Source organism: Zosterops lateralis (genome assembly GCF_965231275.1).
Source record: "Zosterops lateralis genome assembly, chromosome: 3".
NCBI classification, from domain to species: Eukaryota; Metazoa; Chordata; class Aves; order Passeriformes; family Zosteropidae; genus Zosterops; species Zosterops lateralis.
Genome location: NC_139764.1, coordinates 67488460 through 67508994, shown reverse-complemented (window position 1 = coordinate 67508994; position 20535 = coordinate 67488460). Strand labels below are relative to the sequence as shown.

The 20535-nt window shown below is 36.9% G+C and overlaps 1 protein-coding gene across 1 annotated transcript in view; it reads right to left on the bottom strand.

Moving 5' to 3' along the window:
• REV3L (REV3 like, DNA directed polymerase zeta catalytic subunit) overlaps positions 1 to 20535 on the bottom strand; it is a 71618-nt gene that overhangs the window by 39380 nt on the left and 11703 nt on the right. The window contains exons 5-12 of the mRNA XM_083857368.1: positions 15503 to 15597; positions 14826 to 14930; positions 13772 to 13856; positions 13538 to 13686; positions 13118 to 13246; positions 10471 to 10708; positions 6915 to 7054; positions 317 to 4499 (exon numbers count right to left, since the gene is read on the bottom strand). Coding sequence (XP_083713494.1) covers positions 317 to 4499; positions 6915 to 7054; positions 10471 to 10708; positions 13118 to 13246; positions 13538 to 13686; positions 13772 to 13856; positions 14826 to 14930; positions 15503 to 15597 — 5124 coding nt within the window. The remainder of the gene's footprint in view (positions 1 to 316; positions 4500 to 6914; positions 7055 to 10470; positions 10709 to 13117; positions 13247 to 13537; positions 13687 to 13771; positions 13857 to 14825; positions 14931 to 15502; positions 15598 to 20535) is intronic.

Genomic DNA, 20535 nt, shown 5'->3' with positions numbered 1-20535 from the left:
AGTCCTCTACATGACAGAAAAGCAGAGTACTAACTAGTTTTTACACTATGCACTTCTCATGGGCAGTATTTTTATTTTACGTACCATGAAGGCACATTCCCACTTATTACGACAATATGCAATAAAAAACCCCCCAAAGTATCATGAAAGAAAAGGGGTATTTGGACTGGAAGCACAGTAATGTTCAACTTCAAATGAATGTATATCAGATGGGATCTTTCATGTATCTCTGCTGCGTAACAGTATAAAATTGTTTACAGAAATAAATTAATATAATCACAATCACATGTAGACAGAAATGCATTTAACACAGTACCTTGGCTTTTCTGGAGCATCTGAAGGATTGCTGCAAAATGGCTCCTGATAAACCGTTTCTGCGAGATCATGATCCAGCAAAGTTGCCATGATTTCTTCACGACTGGGCGGGGACATGAGAGGCTTAAGAATGTGAGCAGTACGAGGTGTAAAGCTTCCATTCTTTGATTGTGAGGGAGAACTGGTTGATCTTGGTGAACTATCCGGAGTTGGAGTTAGTACTTCATTATTTCTTGAAACATGTAATTCTAAATCCTCAGAAGTTGCATCTATAAGTTCACCATCAGGTGATGACAGTAAGGATGTAAAAGAGGTATTAACTGAATCAAGTGGTTGACAGGGTTCAAAAGTGGTTTCTTTTCTAATGTGGCTTTGAATCCAGTCTGAGCAGGTTGGCTGAGAAAGATTAAGAAATCTCTCTTTATTTAGTGTATTTCTATTCAATTTGAATTTTTCATTTAAACAGACTTCAGTCTCTTGGGTACAAGAGGTATCAATAAAACTAGATCTAGAAGTTGAAGAATGAATGGTTTTCCTCCATTGACTATGGCAGTGGTTCTCACTATTATCTAGTGAGGTCTTCTCAAAAAGCTCAGGGCTCAGGGAACCAGACCGTATCCATTTATTTGTGCTTGAAGAATGTTTCTCTTCTTCAGATTTTTGGTCATTATGACACAGAAAGTCACTTTCTGTTGTTTGTCCAGAACCAAGATCCTGAACTGCATCACTCAAGAATTTCTGGGGCAAATTTTGATCTGCTGGGACAAACTGGCTTGCAGAATAAAAACTGCAAAATCCACTTTGCCCTATAGTATTAATATCAAAGTTGTAATTGTGGTCTGGAGATAAGCTGTCTTCAAGTGAGTAACAGCTTTCAAAACCAGGGTCTGAAAAAAAAATGGGGCTGTCATCAGATACAGAATGATCAATGCGGCTAGCAATCGGCTGGCTTGAAGACTCCATTTTTGGAAGTTTTGCTGTTTTTTCTTTAGGTTTTGTGCTCCTTGGAGCACGAGATTTTCTTGATGATGTGACTGACCTTGACCTTTTGATGGCTTTATTTTGTTCAAGAGGGCATGGTATGCCTTTGTTCAGCTGTGGTTTGTCTGGCAATTGCTCCTGTGCAATACTGGCATTCTGAGCTTTCTGCTGTCTCTTCTGGAGCAACTCTTTCAAAACAGCCAGACCAGACTGTCCTTCACCAAATGCTGATGGTGCCACTATATTCCTATTTTTATACTGGGAGATGGGTTTTGGTTGCACAGTTGTTTCTGACAGAGGCCTTTGTTTTGTGGTTTCTGGTTTAAAATGTGACATATCCAAAATAAATCCTCTCTGGTTTTGATCACAATTTATCTGTTTCACTGGACTCTTCAATGATGCTACAAAACAGTTTTTAGGCAATTGAAGTGCCCCAGGGTTTTCCTCAGATGGCTTAAGAATAGAAGAACAAGGATCAGAATGCTTGGATGCCTCTGGTAAACAAAAAATCTGCTGTTGAGTATTGTCTTTACAATGCAAACAGTTAGTGGTATGTAATTGATCCATCTTTGCTGCGTCCAGAGGATCATGAGTTTCATTTAATTTCCCAGCTGGCGGCAAATATCTGATTTGCAAATTTTTTATCTCTTCTGCTTTTGGAGAAGTCTTATCTTTTGAGATGTGAGTATTCTGTGTTATGTGACTTGAGTGATTAGATGGATCAAATATGTTTTGAATAAGAGCAGAATCCTTCATTCTAAATATAGCACTCTGAGTCCTGGACCTTTGAGAGCTCATTTTTGGTACTTCCCTTCCAGATGCCACGGGAGTAGATGTGAAAGATGAATGAGGGTCTTCCCGTGGAGCAGGCAAGCACTGTGCATCTACAGGCTTATCAATTTCCATCAGTGACTGAAAGCAGCCCGATGAACTACCTTGTGCATCAGCTGAAGGGAGTTGTGCTGACAGCAGATATCCAGCTGAATACCCAGGAAGAGGACTGTCTTTGAGGTTGTGAAGTGGCTGAGAGCAGACAGAGTTGTAAGAAATCTCATGAGGATCTTGATGTTTCAGCACAAACTTGACTTCTGCAGTAGAGCGACCATTTCCTTTTTCATCTTTAAACACAACGCGTTTTCTAGAGGACGGTTTTTCAGCCATTTTTTGTTTTGTTCTAGGTTTCTTCTGTCCATCATCTGGTATTTTATCAGCCTGATTAATCTTTTTCTTTTTCTTGGTAGATACAGTGGGGCTAGCAAATTTCTTTTTACATTTCTTAACCTGAGTTTTTGCTCGACTGGTTTTTCCTACACTACTATTAACAGTCTTGCTGTTGTAGATATTGGGCCCCCTACTAAATAAAGCTTCTCTGTCCAGGTTGGCCAAAATTTCTTCTGCTTTTGGATCAGTGGGAGACCAGCAGCGAGGTGGAGATGTGTTTACTGGGCTTGTGCTTCTCTCAGAAAGAAAACCTAACTTAGACATAACATCACTATAGTTATAGTCACAGTCTTCAGCTTCAGCACTGTAGGAGGGCGAAGGAGGAGAAAGAATTGTATGAGTCCTTTTTCTGAAAGATAAAGTTCTTTTAATATTTGTACTACCTGTTTTTTGTGGTTTTCCAGCCTTTTTCTTGGTTGACTTATGTTTTGCTTTCCTTTTGTGACTTTTCTTTGGTGTTAGTGGATAAATAGGATATTTGGTTGCAGGAGAGTCAGGAACTTTTGGCCAAAAGTCCTTTAAAGGTGCAAGCTTTTTATATAAATTCATCTTTTCCTCTGTGAGTACTACTCTTTCCTCACTAGAATCTACTTTCCCCAATTTAACAAGCATATTTTTTCTCCCTCTAAATCTATTGATGATAATATATTTAATAATAACAGGTGGCAATTTTTTAGAAAGTTTTCTACGCTTCCGAGACTTTTGAGACCCATCCAAACTTTCAACACTTTCTATTGGTTGAGGTAGATTAATTTTTGAGTTGTGTGCGACAAAGCTCGATTCACTGTCTTCAGTCTCATAATTTACTTTCCGTTTCGTTCGGAGAGTGTATTTATTCCCACACAGTCCAAATGACTGCTCAGTTTCAAGAGATCCATCTGCAAACTGGCAGTCAGCATAATTAGCAGTACTTGTAGGCATTTTGTTTTCAAAAGCCTCAAGAGGAACTAAGTCACTAGGTAAAGCACTATCCTTATCAGGAATGTGACTACAAGCATTACCTTGTGTATAGCAGCCTTCCTTCACTGATGCAACATCATTTACACTTGCAGGCTCCTGACGATTGATAAAACTATGCTTCTTTTTATTCAGTTTCAATCTGGACTGTTTATTGCCCTGGTGTAATTTATATGTCACGGGAGCTAACTTTTGTGGTCGACTGAGACAATTAGAAAGAACAACACTAGGAAAGAACATATAATGTGCTGCTTGTTGACTGAGGCTTGGCTTTTCTGCCTTGTGCTCCTGAAATTCTTCATATCTAATTTTAAGCTTATTAAGGCCACCTTCATCAGTGTTATTTTCAAGTGAATGTACCACAGTTCGACTGCCTCCTGAACAAGATACCAATTCACAATTTTCTGTAGCTGTTGCTGGAAAAAAATTATTTATACTTGCACTGCTGGATTTTTCACTTACTTCAGAGGACATTTTACCTTTGGAGTGGCTCATATCAGAAAAGTTATATAAGTTTTTATTCAACATGTTGTCACCAATATGGCGGCCCACATGCATAAAAGAGACATCCTTTTCAGCCTTTCTAATGCTAATGTACTTCCTACTAGGTATTGGCCTGTTCACTGATGAAATATCATCTTCATAGTCAAAAATATTATTTCCACATGAAGGAACTGGGAGAGTATCTTTCTTGTTACTCTCTTTGTGAGAGTTTTCTGCATGGGTACTATTGCTGAATGGAGTTGGGTACTTTGCTGAGTAAGTGCTTTCTTTCGTAAGAGAATGGACTGAAAGTTCAGGTCTTGTTTCTGTGTTTGGTTGTGAGAGGTCTTCTACAAAATCTTCATTATTCAAAACATGGTTAGAAAGGGCACTTGTGTGTTTACACTGAAAAGTAATTTTAGCAGAAGATGGGGGTTCTAGTGTAGCAGCATCTTTGTGAAAGATTGAGGTCTTTACAGACATTTTGCTTGTTGCAATGACGGAGGAGTGAGTTCGAGAGCTTTCATTATTCAAAGGATTGTCTGAAATGAAATAAAAGCAATTTTATTCTAGTTTTCCTGTAAAAAAATAACCTAAGGCATTAAAAATTTTAATAGTATTTTCCTGAAAGCCTTCCCGTCCAAATAAGAAACAAAACTCTTGCGAATCACATTATGTTTATAATCACGACAACTAGAGACCCTGACTACATGAGCTGTTTTATCCAAATCACATCGTCAGTACGTCTGTCTCAGGCATTTTGTCAGTTATTCCTCAATGGCAGACTTGCATACAAATGTCAAAGATTTCATGCTGACTTTCTGAAAGAAGGCTTTACAATCACTTTCAGATGACTACATAAAACCAGACTGATTTCTAGAAAAAGTTGTACCCTGCTTTGTCCCTGAGAAATATGTACACTCATTGGCTCTGAAAACCAAAAAAAACTTACTTGGATGACCTTCCCCGTGCAGAAAAGCGACTGCACAGAAAGCTAAGTAGTATATCTCACATCATGGCCAGGGCTTTGTATGAACTGCGCTGTGTGCTAAACATAGGCAGTTTCCTGCACTTCTATAAAGCAGAACAATACAGCACCCAGTCACGTGCTCATGCAAGAAGCACCAGTTAGTTAGATCCTGGATTCATATCCATGTATTAATGTTCCCACATAATCTAAGACCAGCAGGTGCTGTGGTAACTTGTCTTATGCAGACTCATCACATGGTATACGAGAGAGAGAGATTTTTTCATCTCTTTCAGTGATAATTTCACCACATTTATAGCAGGATAAGTATGGACAGGGACGTGGTAACAAATTAACAAGTGTGTGCTTGCTCATAACTTCGCTGAACAAGTAGTTTGACAGAGGTTGTACCACTGCAGAGAGGCAGCTACCACAGAGCACCTAGCACGCAGGAATTGGTTCATGCCTCCACCTCTTTAGCTGAAATGTTGAAGGGGGATAGGAGTTATGAAACATGCTATATGACCTGGAAGCATGTGCTGCACACTGATGTACTAGACTGGGGATTTCGCCTTTACCATAAATCTCAACAAATTTGGGGATTATCTTAGATTCATGCTGCCTTCATCTTAGCAATTTATTTGTTGCTGGCTGAGAAAAATAAAAGGAAGTCCCAATCTGTTTCTAGTAACATTTTGTAATGCATACACAGAGTCCCTGAGCTGTGAAACACAGCTTCGGAGATGCTGCCTATTACTCTGAGGGTAGGAGTCCACAGAACAAATGAGGATGATTAACTGAAAACTCAGAAAATTTGAGTTTGGCGGTATCAACAAACACCTGGAAAATACCTGGCTCTTCAGATATAAAAGCTGCAAAAATACTTGTCAGCCAGTCAGATCATATGGACACAGATTCATGGGTGGATATGCATTTTCTAATTTAGATGACCTGGACTGAGATCTGTTTTGAATTTACTGTATCTCCTATTATAAAAAATCAATGTAAAAGTTCACAGTAATAAACTTTCGAAGCTGACATTCCACATGTGATATTTCACATACTTAAAATATGCCTAAATTTAAAGAAATAGTCTCATTAGCCAGCAGCATCTCTAGTTACAACCAATTACAATGGATGGAAAATAAGGAAATTACAATTGTGTATCTGGCAAAAGCAAATCATATTAGCAGTACATCAAATCATGTATTAATCCTACCATTATACCTACTGATAAAAGCAAAGGAAAAGACAAACTATGTTTTAAACACTGAACGCAAAAGAATAGCTGTGGTTATCTAAAATCTCATATAGTTCACTTTCTCAGCTGAACATTATTAATGAAACAAATAATATAATTTATATATCTGCCTGACCTCAAAGTGTGCATTCTGTTGACTGTCATTTGATCAAAGACAGCACGTTATAAAGATGGCAAAAGATCTCTGCAGATTAGGATTTTTTTTTTTACGGATTTTGAAAGGCAGTTCCTTCTGCAGCAGCTTTACAGCTGCATAGTTTTAACTCACGCAATCCCAAATGTGAACATGCAATCTGTGGAATGAAGGCCAAATAGGCCCAAACAAAGGCTCACTATATTTTAGCATGTATGGCAAATACTTGGAAAGAATCATCTAAATCTACACAGTAATATGTTTATTATTTACAGCAATCCTAGGAGGATAAATGATCCTATAGAATCATTACTTTTAATATAATTTTTTTTCCATAAAACTAATTAAACTATGTCCTTACTTGGATCACTGATACAATAAGAAATACAGATTATGGTAATTCATAGAGGGCATTGAGATTAAAATACAGTTGTTTTTTAAAGGAACATGTTAAGGGCCTTTTTCTGCAATCTGTTGAGAACTTTTCCTTCCAATTGAAACAAGGACTGAAAATGGTCAGCATTTTTGAGAACTAGCAACTTGATCTGAAAATTAACTATGACTCAACTTCCAAAGCTGATTTTCTATTTACTTACCACCATTTTCATCTGCAGTTCCATCTAACTGAGGTATTGAGAGATTAGTTAGGAGCATATTGTTACCACTCCACTCCATTTCTTCCTCTGAAGATGAATCCTCCTCTGTTGAACTTCGATGCATATTTTTGCCAGCTGACCTGGAGGAAAGTGAAGGAACTAACTGATGCATAATACTTCTACTAGAAAACACCATGAGCCACAGAGAACATGAAACTCAATGGAGTGTGATGCTATGTGGCCATGTAATTTGGGGAGAACAAAAGGGAACAAAATTTTGTCACATTTCTCACTGAGAAAGCCTAAATATAATTCAGTGTTACTATTTGAAGATGCAACAGTGGTAGCCAACCATTTTAGACAGCAGGATTCACGGATTTAAGAAGATAGAGAGAAGGCATTTAGATGGTTAATTTTAGATCAACTTGAATTTGACTGAGATTTAATTTCTTCAAAGTGCTTTAAATTTGAAGACTAAACCACCTATGCAAAACTACTTCAGTTTGGCTGTTAGCAAACAGACATTTACTTTTTTTTTTCTTTTTTTTTTCTTTTTTTTGGGGGGGTTTTTTGGGGGTTTTTTTTTGGGTTTTTTTTGGTTTTTTTTGTTAAGAAATCTTTACTGTATTATAACAATTATCTCTCTTGGCAGGCTTAAGTAAATCACAACCAAAAGCTATGTTTCATTCCACCTCACTGAATATTCTGAAGCAGCTGTTGTTAATACTTAAGCTGCTTTTACCAAGTTAACTGTTCTACACTGCCATGTTTACAGACATATATTCACTGGGAAAAAAAAAAAAAAAAGCAAATCTACAAAGAAAAGCTTCTATGAATTTCTTTGTGTTTTTAAGGTGGCATGTTGCTATAGGACATTAAATGAAGGATAGGCATGCAGTTGTCAGGGCAAAAAGAGGGAGGTTTATTTTTCTACCTCAATTTATATAGATTTTGGACAATGACTACAGATTGGACAATAAGGTTGACATCTCTCCAGTCACACTGGTCAAACTAGAAGTTCATCAACTGTCCCTCCTCCAGAGAGGAATGTAAACATCACTTTGTTTACATGAAAATCTATGAGAAACTCCACTACAAAAAATTGCCAACACCAGAAGGCTGAAAAAGATCAGGGCAACAGTGGCATGCTTTATATGGACATGAGGGAAGGAAGATTACCATAGAAAACCACAGAAAACAAATCTTCTAGTATAACTCTACAACCACCTAGGAATTTGATTTCTTCTTTAAAATAAACTGTGAGATAAACAAAATTCTTAACAGAAATAAGCTATTCTGTGGCTACACGAAAGAAATCCAGGTACATATTAAGGAACTGAAGTTTGGGTTTTTTAAATTTGTTTGTTGTTCAAGTTTGTATAATACCTTAAAAGCTATAAATACAAATGTTTTGAAGTTACAGGTAGGAAAATCCACAATAACCCAAATACAGTTTACTTCTGCAGTTTTTACTTTTACTCTAGAACTCTTTCATGACTGGAGTTAGACAAGGATGAATTATATGTATGGTACCACTCCAGACATCTGAATGCCAGCATGGAGCTAATTTAGATCAGGATAGATTTGTTAGTTCAGAAACAACAGGCTGAAATGTAACCACATAATTTCCACTCAGGTCTGGAAGCATGATTTGGAGAATAAGCACACCTATGTATGGCCTCCACGATCTAAGTGAGCTTAGTTGTCCCTCTTCTATATTCCCAACACATTGAAAAGCACAGCACAAAGCAATCAGCTTGATATGCAAATTAATATCAAACTAGGGATGTTTCTATCAACTTGAGTTATGCTGTAATCCTAGGTAAATATTTGTCAAGTTAAGTAAACCAAATCAGACTAGAGATGACTTCTGCAAGTAACTTGGATTTCTCCTCATTGAAGCCCATCAGTTTGGATTCCAAGAAAATTTATGTAACACACATGACACCACCATACATGAACTAGTCCTGGTCTTGGTGGGCTTTTTTCTCCAGTTCAATATAAATCAAACCCAAGCCATTTAATTCACTCAACAGGGTGTGGTTGGTTACTCCTCATTAGCTCAATAGATTTTTTGAGATAATGTAAGACTGGTAAATACTCACTAACAGAAAAGCCATAGTATGGATATGCAAGGATGCATTAGGAAGCCATGAAGATGGAATGAGCCTGAACAGAATAAAGTCATATCTATCATCAGACTCAAACTGGTTTTCACACAGGAGCAGAATCATGCAGGGGGCAAAGACACCCATGGCTTGTGTATGAAATCAGTCCAAATTCTGTAGAGATCTCAGTGAAACAGAACTTGTAATTCCCTCTGAACACAAGTTCACTCCCTGTGGAAGCACATGGTATGTACACTTTCCCTAGCGTTTTCTGTCTGGGATTAAGGTGTAGGCATATATGAGAAGATATCTGTGAGACAGCTCATCATGTCTCCTGAGCTTTCAGATAGGATTTGTTACTGCGTGAAAGCAGTTAATTGCTGCAGGATCCCACCTGACTCCTGAAGTTGTACAGTCAAGCCCATACAGAGCTGTGCCTGAGCTAATGAATTCTGCAAGATACAGGTTTTCACAGTAACTACTACTAAACTGAAGTTTCATTGTTAAGTGTTTTGGATGGAAATTTCAACTTTTCAGACTACTATGAGGGAAAATACCATAGAAAATCAAAGGTCAGATAGGAAAATTAGCTTCAAAAATTATCTCTAGAACTAGGAGCTCAGTGAACTAACTTCTGATTCTGTTACAACTTAAATGTGCCTTTGGGAAATAGAAGCATTTCTATACCTCTCTGGTTCTCTGAAACATAGTATGATTACAATTTCTGATGTAGGAAAAAACCCAAATATAAAAATGTTATGTCGGTGAAGTTCCTCATACTTCAAACAGAATTATAAATAACAGAAGGTGTGCCAAAAGCAGGGGTCAAGAGAAACCGGATATAGCTGCTTTCAATGCCTGTCAGTGCAGACTGGACAAAAGGTCATTACAACCTGAAAAGATGTTCCAAGAATCTTGGCCTTAAATATATTGAAGTTGCTGACCTTTAGCAGTCAAGCAGAGTGAGCCACATTCATGTTTTGATATAAGCTTTGAACATGGAAACAAATGGATGTTTCTTCCTCAGGTTGCTTGGTTAGTCTTCACATGAATACTTCTTAAATATTTATTTTAGTAAAAGATGTACAAGATACACCTTAACATTTGTATCATAGCCAAGGTGTGACCTTACAAGTGAGTTACCACTAAAGGTCTTCTTGTATTTGGACTTGTAGAACAAAAAGCCTACTTTATTTTTCATCAAAGAGCAAACTAGAAGCTTATGTTTGGCCAAACCTAAACACCTCATCTTTATTTCCAGGTAACACTGATGATTCACATCATCATCTAAACAACTGGCATTCCATCCCAAGATCTGCATAGATTTTTCCATGTTGTCAACAGAGAGCTCTCTACATCTCATAGGGCTCCTAGCATACTTGAAAACAAAGTGGGAGGAAGGAAAGATCTAGCAGAAAAAGAACATATTAAGAAAAGAAAATATATACCTCCTTTTTTGCCCAGGCTCTTCCATGTTACTGTCCCACCTCTGGGACATTAGCAAGCTAAGTTCCATTTCTTCTTTCTCACACTGTGGCTCATTTTCTTCATCATCACTGTTCTGAGAATTTTGCCAGCTTCCAAGAGAACGATGGTGAGAGAGTGTTTTTTGATGTCCCATCTGATATCCATCATTCTCCAATCCAGCCAACAGCTCAATCATGGCTTCATCAGCACTACTGCCCACTGCAGAAAAAGGCCATACAAAGTAGAATCTATATTTTGTTCTACTTGTAAATGACTAGTTACAGTCTACCAGTAAAAAACAAAACCAAACAAACCAAAAAGGCCCTCACCATTTTAAAATCTACTAGTTTGTTACGGTCTAAGGCAAGGCATGCTACAAAAACAAAGCTCTTTTCATATCTTATTTTTTCAAATTTTATGATTTATCTTTTCTAGCTCTGTATCTAAAACTCTGACAATTTTCTTTATTTCTACCCTACTCTTCTGATTATACTAGATTTAGTGGATGCCCTTCTCTCTCTCCAGTCTCCTATTACCTCTTCACATTCAGTAAATCTTCACACTCCTCTTTAATTTCAGCTTGAGTGCCAGCTTCTGAAGCATCACTGCCTTCTCTTGCTCAGTAGCTGCATTAGCTTTGTAAGGCATTTCTTTCTGTATCACTTGAGGACTTTCAATCACTGTATCTTGTGAAAAGGGATGCTGATTTTGACCAACTATTGCTCCTTCTCAACTTTAGCTCCCTTTTCACGTCACTGTAATCTGTTCTATTTCAAGGTTTCTCTAAACACTGAAAATTTACCTGATTTCACTCCTCTCTTAAATTTTATATTTTGACCCAAGCTTACTGTAATTTATGCACTTTCCTTCTCACTTTTTTTTTTCCTAAAAATCCTTCCAAGTCACATTTTTTTCTCACTCACTTCCTACTTACCTATCATCTGACCTAATAACCAATTTATGACCTCCAGTCTACCAGGCATCTTTGTTACTTCCCTCTCCTTCTCTGGATGAAGAACTATAATCTCTACTTTCTTTCCTCGGAAAGCATCTACAACAATCTTAAGAATTATATAAAATAGATCTCAACATTGGTGAGAAAGGCATCTTTCATATTTTGCAAAGGCTTCACAAGATACCCTACAACCCTTTACAATAGAAACCATCCCCTTTTCCAAAGTGTTTTAATTAACCCACTCTCAATTATACTTTCTGTCCTTGGCTCCTTTGCCTTTTGTGAGGCTCATCATTAAACTCCAACCTCTACTTCATGTTAATATGAACCTTGGGGTGTAAATTCACAATGAATAGCAGAAGTCATGTGGTTCACAGTCCCTCTGGCACTACAACTCTACTAGTGGAACAGTGAACACTGGTGCAGACTATGAGGGAGCAGAAGAGACCCAAATATGCAGCATGTTACTCATAGTCACACAAGACACCAGGAATCAGCATGACAAGAAAGGAGGAGAGAAGAAAAGACAAAAAAGGTAATATAATCTCAATTTGATCACTTAGTCAATGGAAAAAAACAGACCATTTCAACACTTCAATTTGTTGAGCAATTCAAATGTACCCTAAGGCAAACCCTACATATTATTTTAGCCACTTCTTCTCATGTTTGCCAACTCCCACAGAATTTCTTATAGTTCTTTCAATAAATCCAAATCCTTCCCTATAGAACTTCTATAATCAAAATCTTGCCTACTCTCTGCAAAATAAAACAGCACTACACTCTTAATCTAACAACATGTACTCCTCCTTTCTTAGCAAGAAAAGATTTCAAGGTTGTATATTGTATCACCCATAGACATACATTGTTGCCCAAGCACATACTCATACTCTACAGGTATAAAAAGAAATGGAGGCTACCACAGGTTTTAAATACTCCTCCCTGCCCCACAATATGTGGTTCATATTAACATTATATATGATGTTTACCAAAGAACATGCATAGAGATATAACATGAACTATGTGCTTTCCATCTATAAAAAAGGGTATTTGAACTACTTCTACCTCACGCAGTTTTTCATACAAGTTCCATTATTGGTTATTTTATGTTTGTTTCCCCCTCGTGCCACTCACAATTTTACTGTCATGGTTTTTCTCCTCCCCTTAAACATTTTGCTTGTCGTTTCTTTGCCTTCAACCATTCTTTGTATCTAAAAATTTCGGGAAATGCTCTGCTGCAACTTGCCTCTCATTAACAACCTACTATTGCCCAGTATCTCCAGGCAGCTGAGCTTCTGAAGACAGATCATATGCCTGTTTTCTACCTTAACTGTATGAGAGATGCAGTCAGTAACTGCAAGAGTATCATGGACAGACAGTCAAAATCATCTTCATTCTAATAGTTTTAGCCTGATAGCCCTAGGAGCAAAAGGAAGAGCAATACCTACAAGAGACTGCACTGAGCTGACCTGGCAAGAGGACAGGGCTTACTGAACCAGTCAAACACAGCAGCTTCTACAAATATAGTCCTGGTGACATTTTTTAGAAAACATAGGGTATGTTTTGGTGGTGGTAGGGTATGTGTGTGTGTCTTTCATGATGGGTAGCATAAGGGAACACAAAGACTGTGGAACAATAAAATAGTCCGAAAGAAAAGACATTCCAGTCATACTCACTAAGAACTGTAGTCTGATTCAGTCTTTGAGACAAAGCCTGAAAGCTCTGACTACTCTCCACAATGTTTAAAATTGCTTCTTCATTAATAAGTGCTTCCTCTTCTTTATCAGTAGGCATCCTACTGGAGCCTTTAAAAGAAAAAAAAAAGAGAATGCGTGAAACTTCCAAGTCAGACACATCAATACACTATGAAAACAAGCCACTTCAGAATGGATTTTACTATCCAAGTATATTTCCATTATTTGCTGTAGCAATTTTAGAAAGGCTTACTCTAACAATAAAAAAAATAAAACCAAAACTACTTTTTGGTTTTTCATAACTAAATCACAACTTGCCCAGCTTACTTCTGTTAACAGTATAAACAGCCAAACCATGACACAGATTTATGCCTAAACAATTAAGATATTAAAAAAACTCACCTTTGCTCATCTGTTTATCATCATGCACTTCTACTGTATTAGCTGGTGTACACGGAAAGGCTTCAGGAGAAAGTACCTCAGAATGAAGTGTTAGCTCAGCAGAGAACTCCTCTGATCCATTACTGTAGTCCAATGATCCTGACAACGTTCTAGTTAATTGAAAAGCAAGTTTTAAATGCATATTTAAGGTTTGCATAGAATACTATGTTATATGACAAATGGCTAAACACTTACACAGAGAAGTCATTTTGCTTGAGAATTTCTTTAAGTCTCTTCTGAAAAAATTTTTCACTCTCTGTTGCTGGCACAAATCCACGGTCTTTAAAATTTGAAAAATATTTGTTATTCAGTTTTACTTTGACCTCTCAACACAGAGAGCAGCTAAAATTACTGATTTTATTAGGAAAAGGCTCAAAGTTGAAGTGCCTGCTAAATTTCAGTGCCAAATCTGAGGGCTGACTTTCCAAGTGTATTAAAAAGACTTCAAAATACTTCACATACTCCCACTGATCTCATTTGCAACTGTGAGTACCAACAGCATTTACAAACCACAATGCAATTACACCAAGGTGAGCATCCAAAAAAAATCAGACAACAGGCTTATGCAGCCTGAATAACATTACACAGAAACACAGGAAAAAAGTCAATCAGAAATTAGTCTGCCTTAGCCAGGAACCTGCCTCTTTCCTTCTTGCAATCCTTTGTCTTACTTGCCAAATATCATTCATATTTTAAAAGAAATATGGCCTAGGCTCTACAGAGAATAGCCTGTTCATTATGCAATTATGTTTCAGAGCACAGTCTTCCCCGTGTAATGAATTTTACATAAAAATATAGGGATTTGTCTATCTTATTAGAATTTTAATCTAATATCACCTTAGCTATAATTCCGCAGAAATTAAATGGGAATTCTGCCCTTGTGGATAAACTACAATGGAAAGCTTCAAGATGAAGAGATTTAGTTTAGTTAGTATTTAAATGTCTTCCATCACAAAGCATGCAATCTTAACTGCCATTATCATTCATTCTGTCTAGAATGTTTTGCAGTACATCATCTTGCTTTCAAAATTGGAAAACACATACTGGACCATCAGTAAGCCTGGAAGGGAAAAAAACTCAGTACATCTAAAAATCCCTCAAACTTGATACACCAATTTAATTCTGTTCTCTTGCTTGCTTCTCATTCAAAGTTTTGGATTAAAAGCTGCACAATTTTTTTTTTTTTTTTTTTTTTTTTTTTTTTTTTTTTTTTTTTTTTTTTTTTTTTTTTTTTTTTTTTTTTTTTTACCTTGTGACTCAGGTGGCTTAATCTGAGAAGATTCACATTTCTGTCTCCGTCGCTGCTTTTCATCCTCCCATATCGCTTGCAAACCAGGGTTCCTGCCAATCTGGGCTGAAATATGCAATTATACATGAAGGGAAATCTGCCAAAATGACAAAGCATTCTTTCCCCAGACTGGATTCTGACACTCTTCTTCATCTGTTTGTCATTCTAGCCTGTTATTTTTTAATTGCCATTCCTGTCTTACCGTAGGATTTCGTATTATGTAAAAGTTAAAGCGTAACTTCATTTGTTTTCTAGATCTCCTATTTGTTATCTAGATCTTTGGCTTTTTCTTATCTTCCCACCAAGTAATGTATATGTGTCTATATATGCCTCTATAGGTGTATGTACATACATATGCATACATGTACACATATGATGTTGGTATTTCCATAAATCTGAAACTTTGTTACACATTAACAAAAATCTCTTTACGTTGCTCCAATAAGACACTATTTTAATAACCTCTTTTCTTTCAGAGTTAATTGTTTTTTAACTTTATAAATTTGGAGATCAACAATTCACTAACACGGAAATATGGATTGTGATTTAACTAAGATGAGCTTTAAAAGAAGAGTGAACTATGACAACATGGCTTCTGTTTTAATACCATTTTACATGGAAAGTTATTAACACTTCACCTTCAATATCCAGTTGATTCAAAATGTCAGCAGCTACTGCATCCACCTCCAATTCACAGGTACTTTGTGGCTCAACACCTTTCAACATTAAAGAGCTGTGACAACATAAATACCATAGGTTAATTTTATCAATACACTAAATTTGAAACATGCATCGTCGTTTTTTAACTGGACTAATATCTAAAATTATTCAGAGGGAACACGGGTGACTAACTGAATGAAGAATTATCAGTTCTCATCCTCACCTGCAAGTCCTTAAACTAATGATCATATTCATATCTAATTAGATAAGAAATCTGTACCTTCAACTTAAAGGGTTTAGCTTTTTGTTTTGTGAGGAGAAGAGAAAGAACTGGTAGATAATTCAAGTACTAAAGCAATTACAATAATGCTCTCCTCCTCAAATTCAAGATGAAATGTTCTATAGAACTCAGCCAATAGGACCAGGTGGGTAGGCGGAATCATACACTCAGAAAACACAGCGGCAAGAATTTTTCTCTCTCATTCACAGTTCAGAACAACACAGAGCACTTTAACATTTACAACTAGTTTTTTTGGAGTTTTTTCTTCATTTAGTGTGGTAAATAAGAAAGAGAGTACTAGCAACCCAAACACATGCTGAAATAAGGATAACTGGCTTGATGAAGACTTAAAATACTAGAACCAGATTCAAGATTGTTGTACAATTATCTGATCATCTTCCTGCTCTGCCTTTCCAGATCTGCAAATGTCAGTGACCTTTCACCTGTTGCTGTCAGTGAACAAATTTTAAGGAGTCCATGGAGGGAATTAACAAACAGAAACCATCTCTCAGGTTTATTGTAAAAGTCTTTTTACTCTTTAAAATCTTTTAGGGCAACACTGAAAATCCACTCCAAGCTCTTCAACTTTCTAGCAGATCCTGTAGCAATAGGACATGAGGTAATGGTTTTAAACTGAAAGAGGGTAAATTTAGTTCAGACATAAGGAATGTGGGGTGTTTTTTTTTTTTTTTTTTTTTTTGTTTTTTTTTTTTGGTTTGGTTTGGTTTGGTTTTTTTTGGTTTTTTTTGTTATGAGCATGTTGAAACACTGGAATAGGCTGTCAAAAGAGTTGGGAGAACGCCCATCTCTGGGAAACATTCAATGCCAGGTTACAGGGCTCTAAGAAACCTAATCTAGTTGAAGGTGTTCCTGTTCATTGCAGGAGGGCTGGACTAGATGACATTTAAAGGTCTCTTTGAACCCAAACTATTTCATGATTCTATGCACACTTTTAAAGACAATCCATTGCTATCATGTCCCTCTGTTCCCAGTCATGCCATCAGCTGAGAAACAAGCCCACAATACACTCAAAATATATACTCTTCACATCACACACTTTGGGTGTTCATTCATCAAAGGATTCAAACAGAGCTTTGCCTGCACAGTGGGTAACAGGAACTGGAGGCAAGTTGAAACTTGCACTTTGGTCCCACAGTAAGAAACAATTGCAAGACTACTGGGAAACAAGACTGAGGCAAGAGGCTGCAAGAATTGTCAGCTCCCTTTACAAAATCAAAACACTTCTGGGTACAAGCAAAAAGGTACCATGATACAGAATAGTCAGTGATATCAGGAATGTGGTAAAGACTTGCCTTGACTTGTCTGGAGGATACAAAATCAAAGTTCTGAGCTTCCCACTTTCACTAATTTTCTCTTTTAAAATACAATTAAAAAACCAAAAATTAATTTGGGCTGGGGAGAAAGAGAAAAAAGGAAAGTTTTTGAAAAGTTCAAGAAAAAATGTGTTTTAGTGACCTATTTTTGAAGAGCATATTTCATGACTAAAACCATTAACTGAAGCATTTGCTTTTCCTCTGACAAAGACAGCTTTCTATTGTTTTCCCTCCATTTAGCTAGGATGTTTTGTCAAAAAAACCCAACCCCATGTCTTGGTTTTCCACATCCCCATCAAGAGTATGGCCAGTGATTTGAGAACTGATCAAGACCAAAGACAAAATTCGCCAAGAGCTTCCCAAGTAATCAGATTTCTTGCTTACAAGAGACTCTAATATGGATTTCTCGTATAAAATACTAAATTCAACATTGCTGAATTTAAAACAAACTGGTAGATGTTAATGTACTTAAGTATTTTTCTATAGTAATATTAATTTGAAGCATGTTCTTTGTCTGCAACTCATTCAAACAATTTGAGCAACTCGAAGGAAAAGTTTGCTCATTTTTCCCAAGCTCTAAATCAAATAGTATTTCAATTTACATGGCATGTTATTAAAATTAAAAACACTGAGCTAATAAAAGACCTTTTCTGAAGCAAATCTAGGATTTATCATTATAATTGTCAATAACATTTTCATGATGAAGGCAGGGCTGGCAGTCAAAACTGCACACTCTAAATAAAGACTTACGTGGAAGCCAATAAAGACACCTGACACAAAGAGTAAATTCTTCATTAGACTTGAAAAAATGTCTTCCCAATACAACTGGTTCATTAGCCTGGCATTTAATATCCTGGTCAAGTTGAGCTGCTAGACACTTACACTAGCAAGCAAGTAAAGTCACGGCACTTCAAGCACTTGAAGTCGTGGCAGCAGCACTACAAGCTTCTGTAACACTCAGGTAAGCCAAAGGCCAAGTAGTCATTTGTTCCCACTTCAGGAAAACCCTTGAAGGGCATATGAAAGCAGAACAGCTTTAACTGGCCACTCTAACATTCCAATTTATGTTGATTAAAACAAAAAACATGAGGTGGCAAGGAGGAAGTACAAACTGTCCTGAAGTACAGTTATTTAACGTGGTTACATGTTGCAGTGTGCATTTTTGGTTTTCTAAAATTCTGTATGATTTTTGTTATTGAGTTTCTGTAAAAGTTCATCCACCCCCTGTACCTAAATCACTCCCCCTCGTTCCCATCAGTAACGCCCCTGTACTTAAGGGGAGGTAAGAGCCAAAAATAGAGACTCACACTCTCACAGGGCCTTCACCCTGAATAAACACCTTCCTAATTACCACCAAGTGTGAGCTGTTCCTTTCTTCCAAGCAAAGTCACGTCTCTGTCTGCAATCTGGACCCAAAGGAATAACTCGTTTATCTGGTATCTGAAGAGCAGAGCTAGCTGAGAAACAAGCTTGGAAGAACCCTAGTTACATGATGCTTTGCGAACTGTTTCATCTGACTATTGGCAATAATTTGGTCAGCTGTTTAGTTTGGTCCTTTTGCTCACCTAAAACAAATGTGTGCAACATATCAGGAAAATACACAAAGTAACCATACTTCCCATTCTTCCTGATCAATACACATTTCCTCAGCAGCTACAGTGCTGTTTTTAGCAGGTGAGAAGACAGCCTGAAGAAGTCAGAACATCTGACTAGTCTCCCAGCTGTAGTTAATTGAATATATGAACTAATTCATGTCATTAGCAGTTGTAATGCCTTGGAAGATATTCAGAAATGGCTTCTTCAATAAGATTGCTTTATACAACAGACGAATCACCTGCCTCACATTGCATGCATCAGTTTTGCAAAAAAAAGTAGTGGTTTAGGTAATGCCAAAACCATGATTTGAGAATATCTGCATTAGAACAAGGTTAGAAAAGACAAATTAGCAAGGCCCAGGTAAAGCTTTTCACAGGATCTATGTTTTATTTTGTAAGAAGGAATGTAGAGATAATTGTTCACAAGATAAAACCTGTAATACAGATATATGAAAGACAGGGTTAAATGACAGTGTAGAAGCAACCCAGCTGCAGGAGAACAGAAATTTATTCTCCAAGAATCAAGGTTTGCACAACACTGAGATGCTATGGCCAGGCTACTTGGGATACACATACCAGTTAATTTTAAATTGCCTTTTATACCTACGCACTAGGTGAAAAACTACAATACAAATCCATTTTACTTTTGTATAAAAAGTTCCAAAGACATTATTTTGAGAGCAGAGAAAAAGGTCCTTATATTTGAGGAAAGTAATAGTTTGTTCACACTATCCACTGAGATAAAAACTATAGTTTAGGATGAAACTTGCTCTCAAAGAAACTACCAGCATTTGGTTTCTCAGATGCTGAGGCAATGAATTAAGGCTACAGTCAATACTTCTTTTAAAAAGTGCTCACTACATATACTAGGTAGATCAAAGCCCTTAAAAACCTTGAAGAATAATCAACAAGGTCAGTATCTTAATTCACCAATATTAAGGACAGCCTAAGGAAACAATTTCTGTAATGACCACACATGAGGCATTTGTAATGTTAAACTGAGCACAAGAGATTAAAACTAGCTCCATGGAGAATCTGAAAGGTGTTACTCAACTGTGCTGACAAGGACTCTAAAATTTGACATAGTAATTTTCCATACTCTGTTCATGGCAGAAAACATGTCCTTGTTTTCAGGATGTTCAAGTGACTTAAATAATGTGCACATTATATTAAAGAATCAAATAGCTAAATAAAAACATGCACAGGCTGACAAGCGAGAAAAGCAATTATGACAGTCACAAACCTAGCAAAAATCTGCAGTATTACATATCTGCTAGACTGTGCAGAAGTGTTGTCAGATCTCTCCACTTCCACATAAACTAGTGTCTAATAGCAAATCTAGGATTTAAAAAACAGAAAGCATTCTACCAGTCATTCTACTTTTAACACGTCACGTCCAAGTGGTAGACTTGACTGGCAGATACTCTGAAGTCAGATGTTTACCAGAAAGTTTTCTCAATGGAACTCATAGAAATGTGTTTCATCAGTTATTATCAGCTGCCTGATTGGGATAACAAAATCTGTCTCATGTCTAGAACTCCTGATGTCAAAAACTGTTGGATAGCACTACCAGGTTCAGGTGACTGCTGCTCATTTTAAGGTAGGCTTTGCTAGTTTCAGTGCAATAACACTGGAAAGTATTACATCTAAAAGCCTTTACAACATCAGGGATTCCTGGGCACTAGAGATTTTGGACATTTGTCTACTTGATAACAGAATCATTCTGGAATTACACGAAAAAAAAAAGTGTCTCTGGCTTAATACAGTGCACTTATCATAGCACTGAGTCAATAATTTGGAGA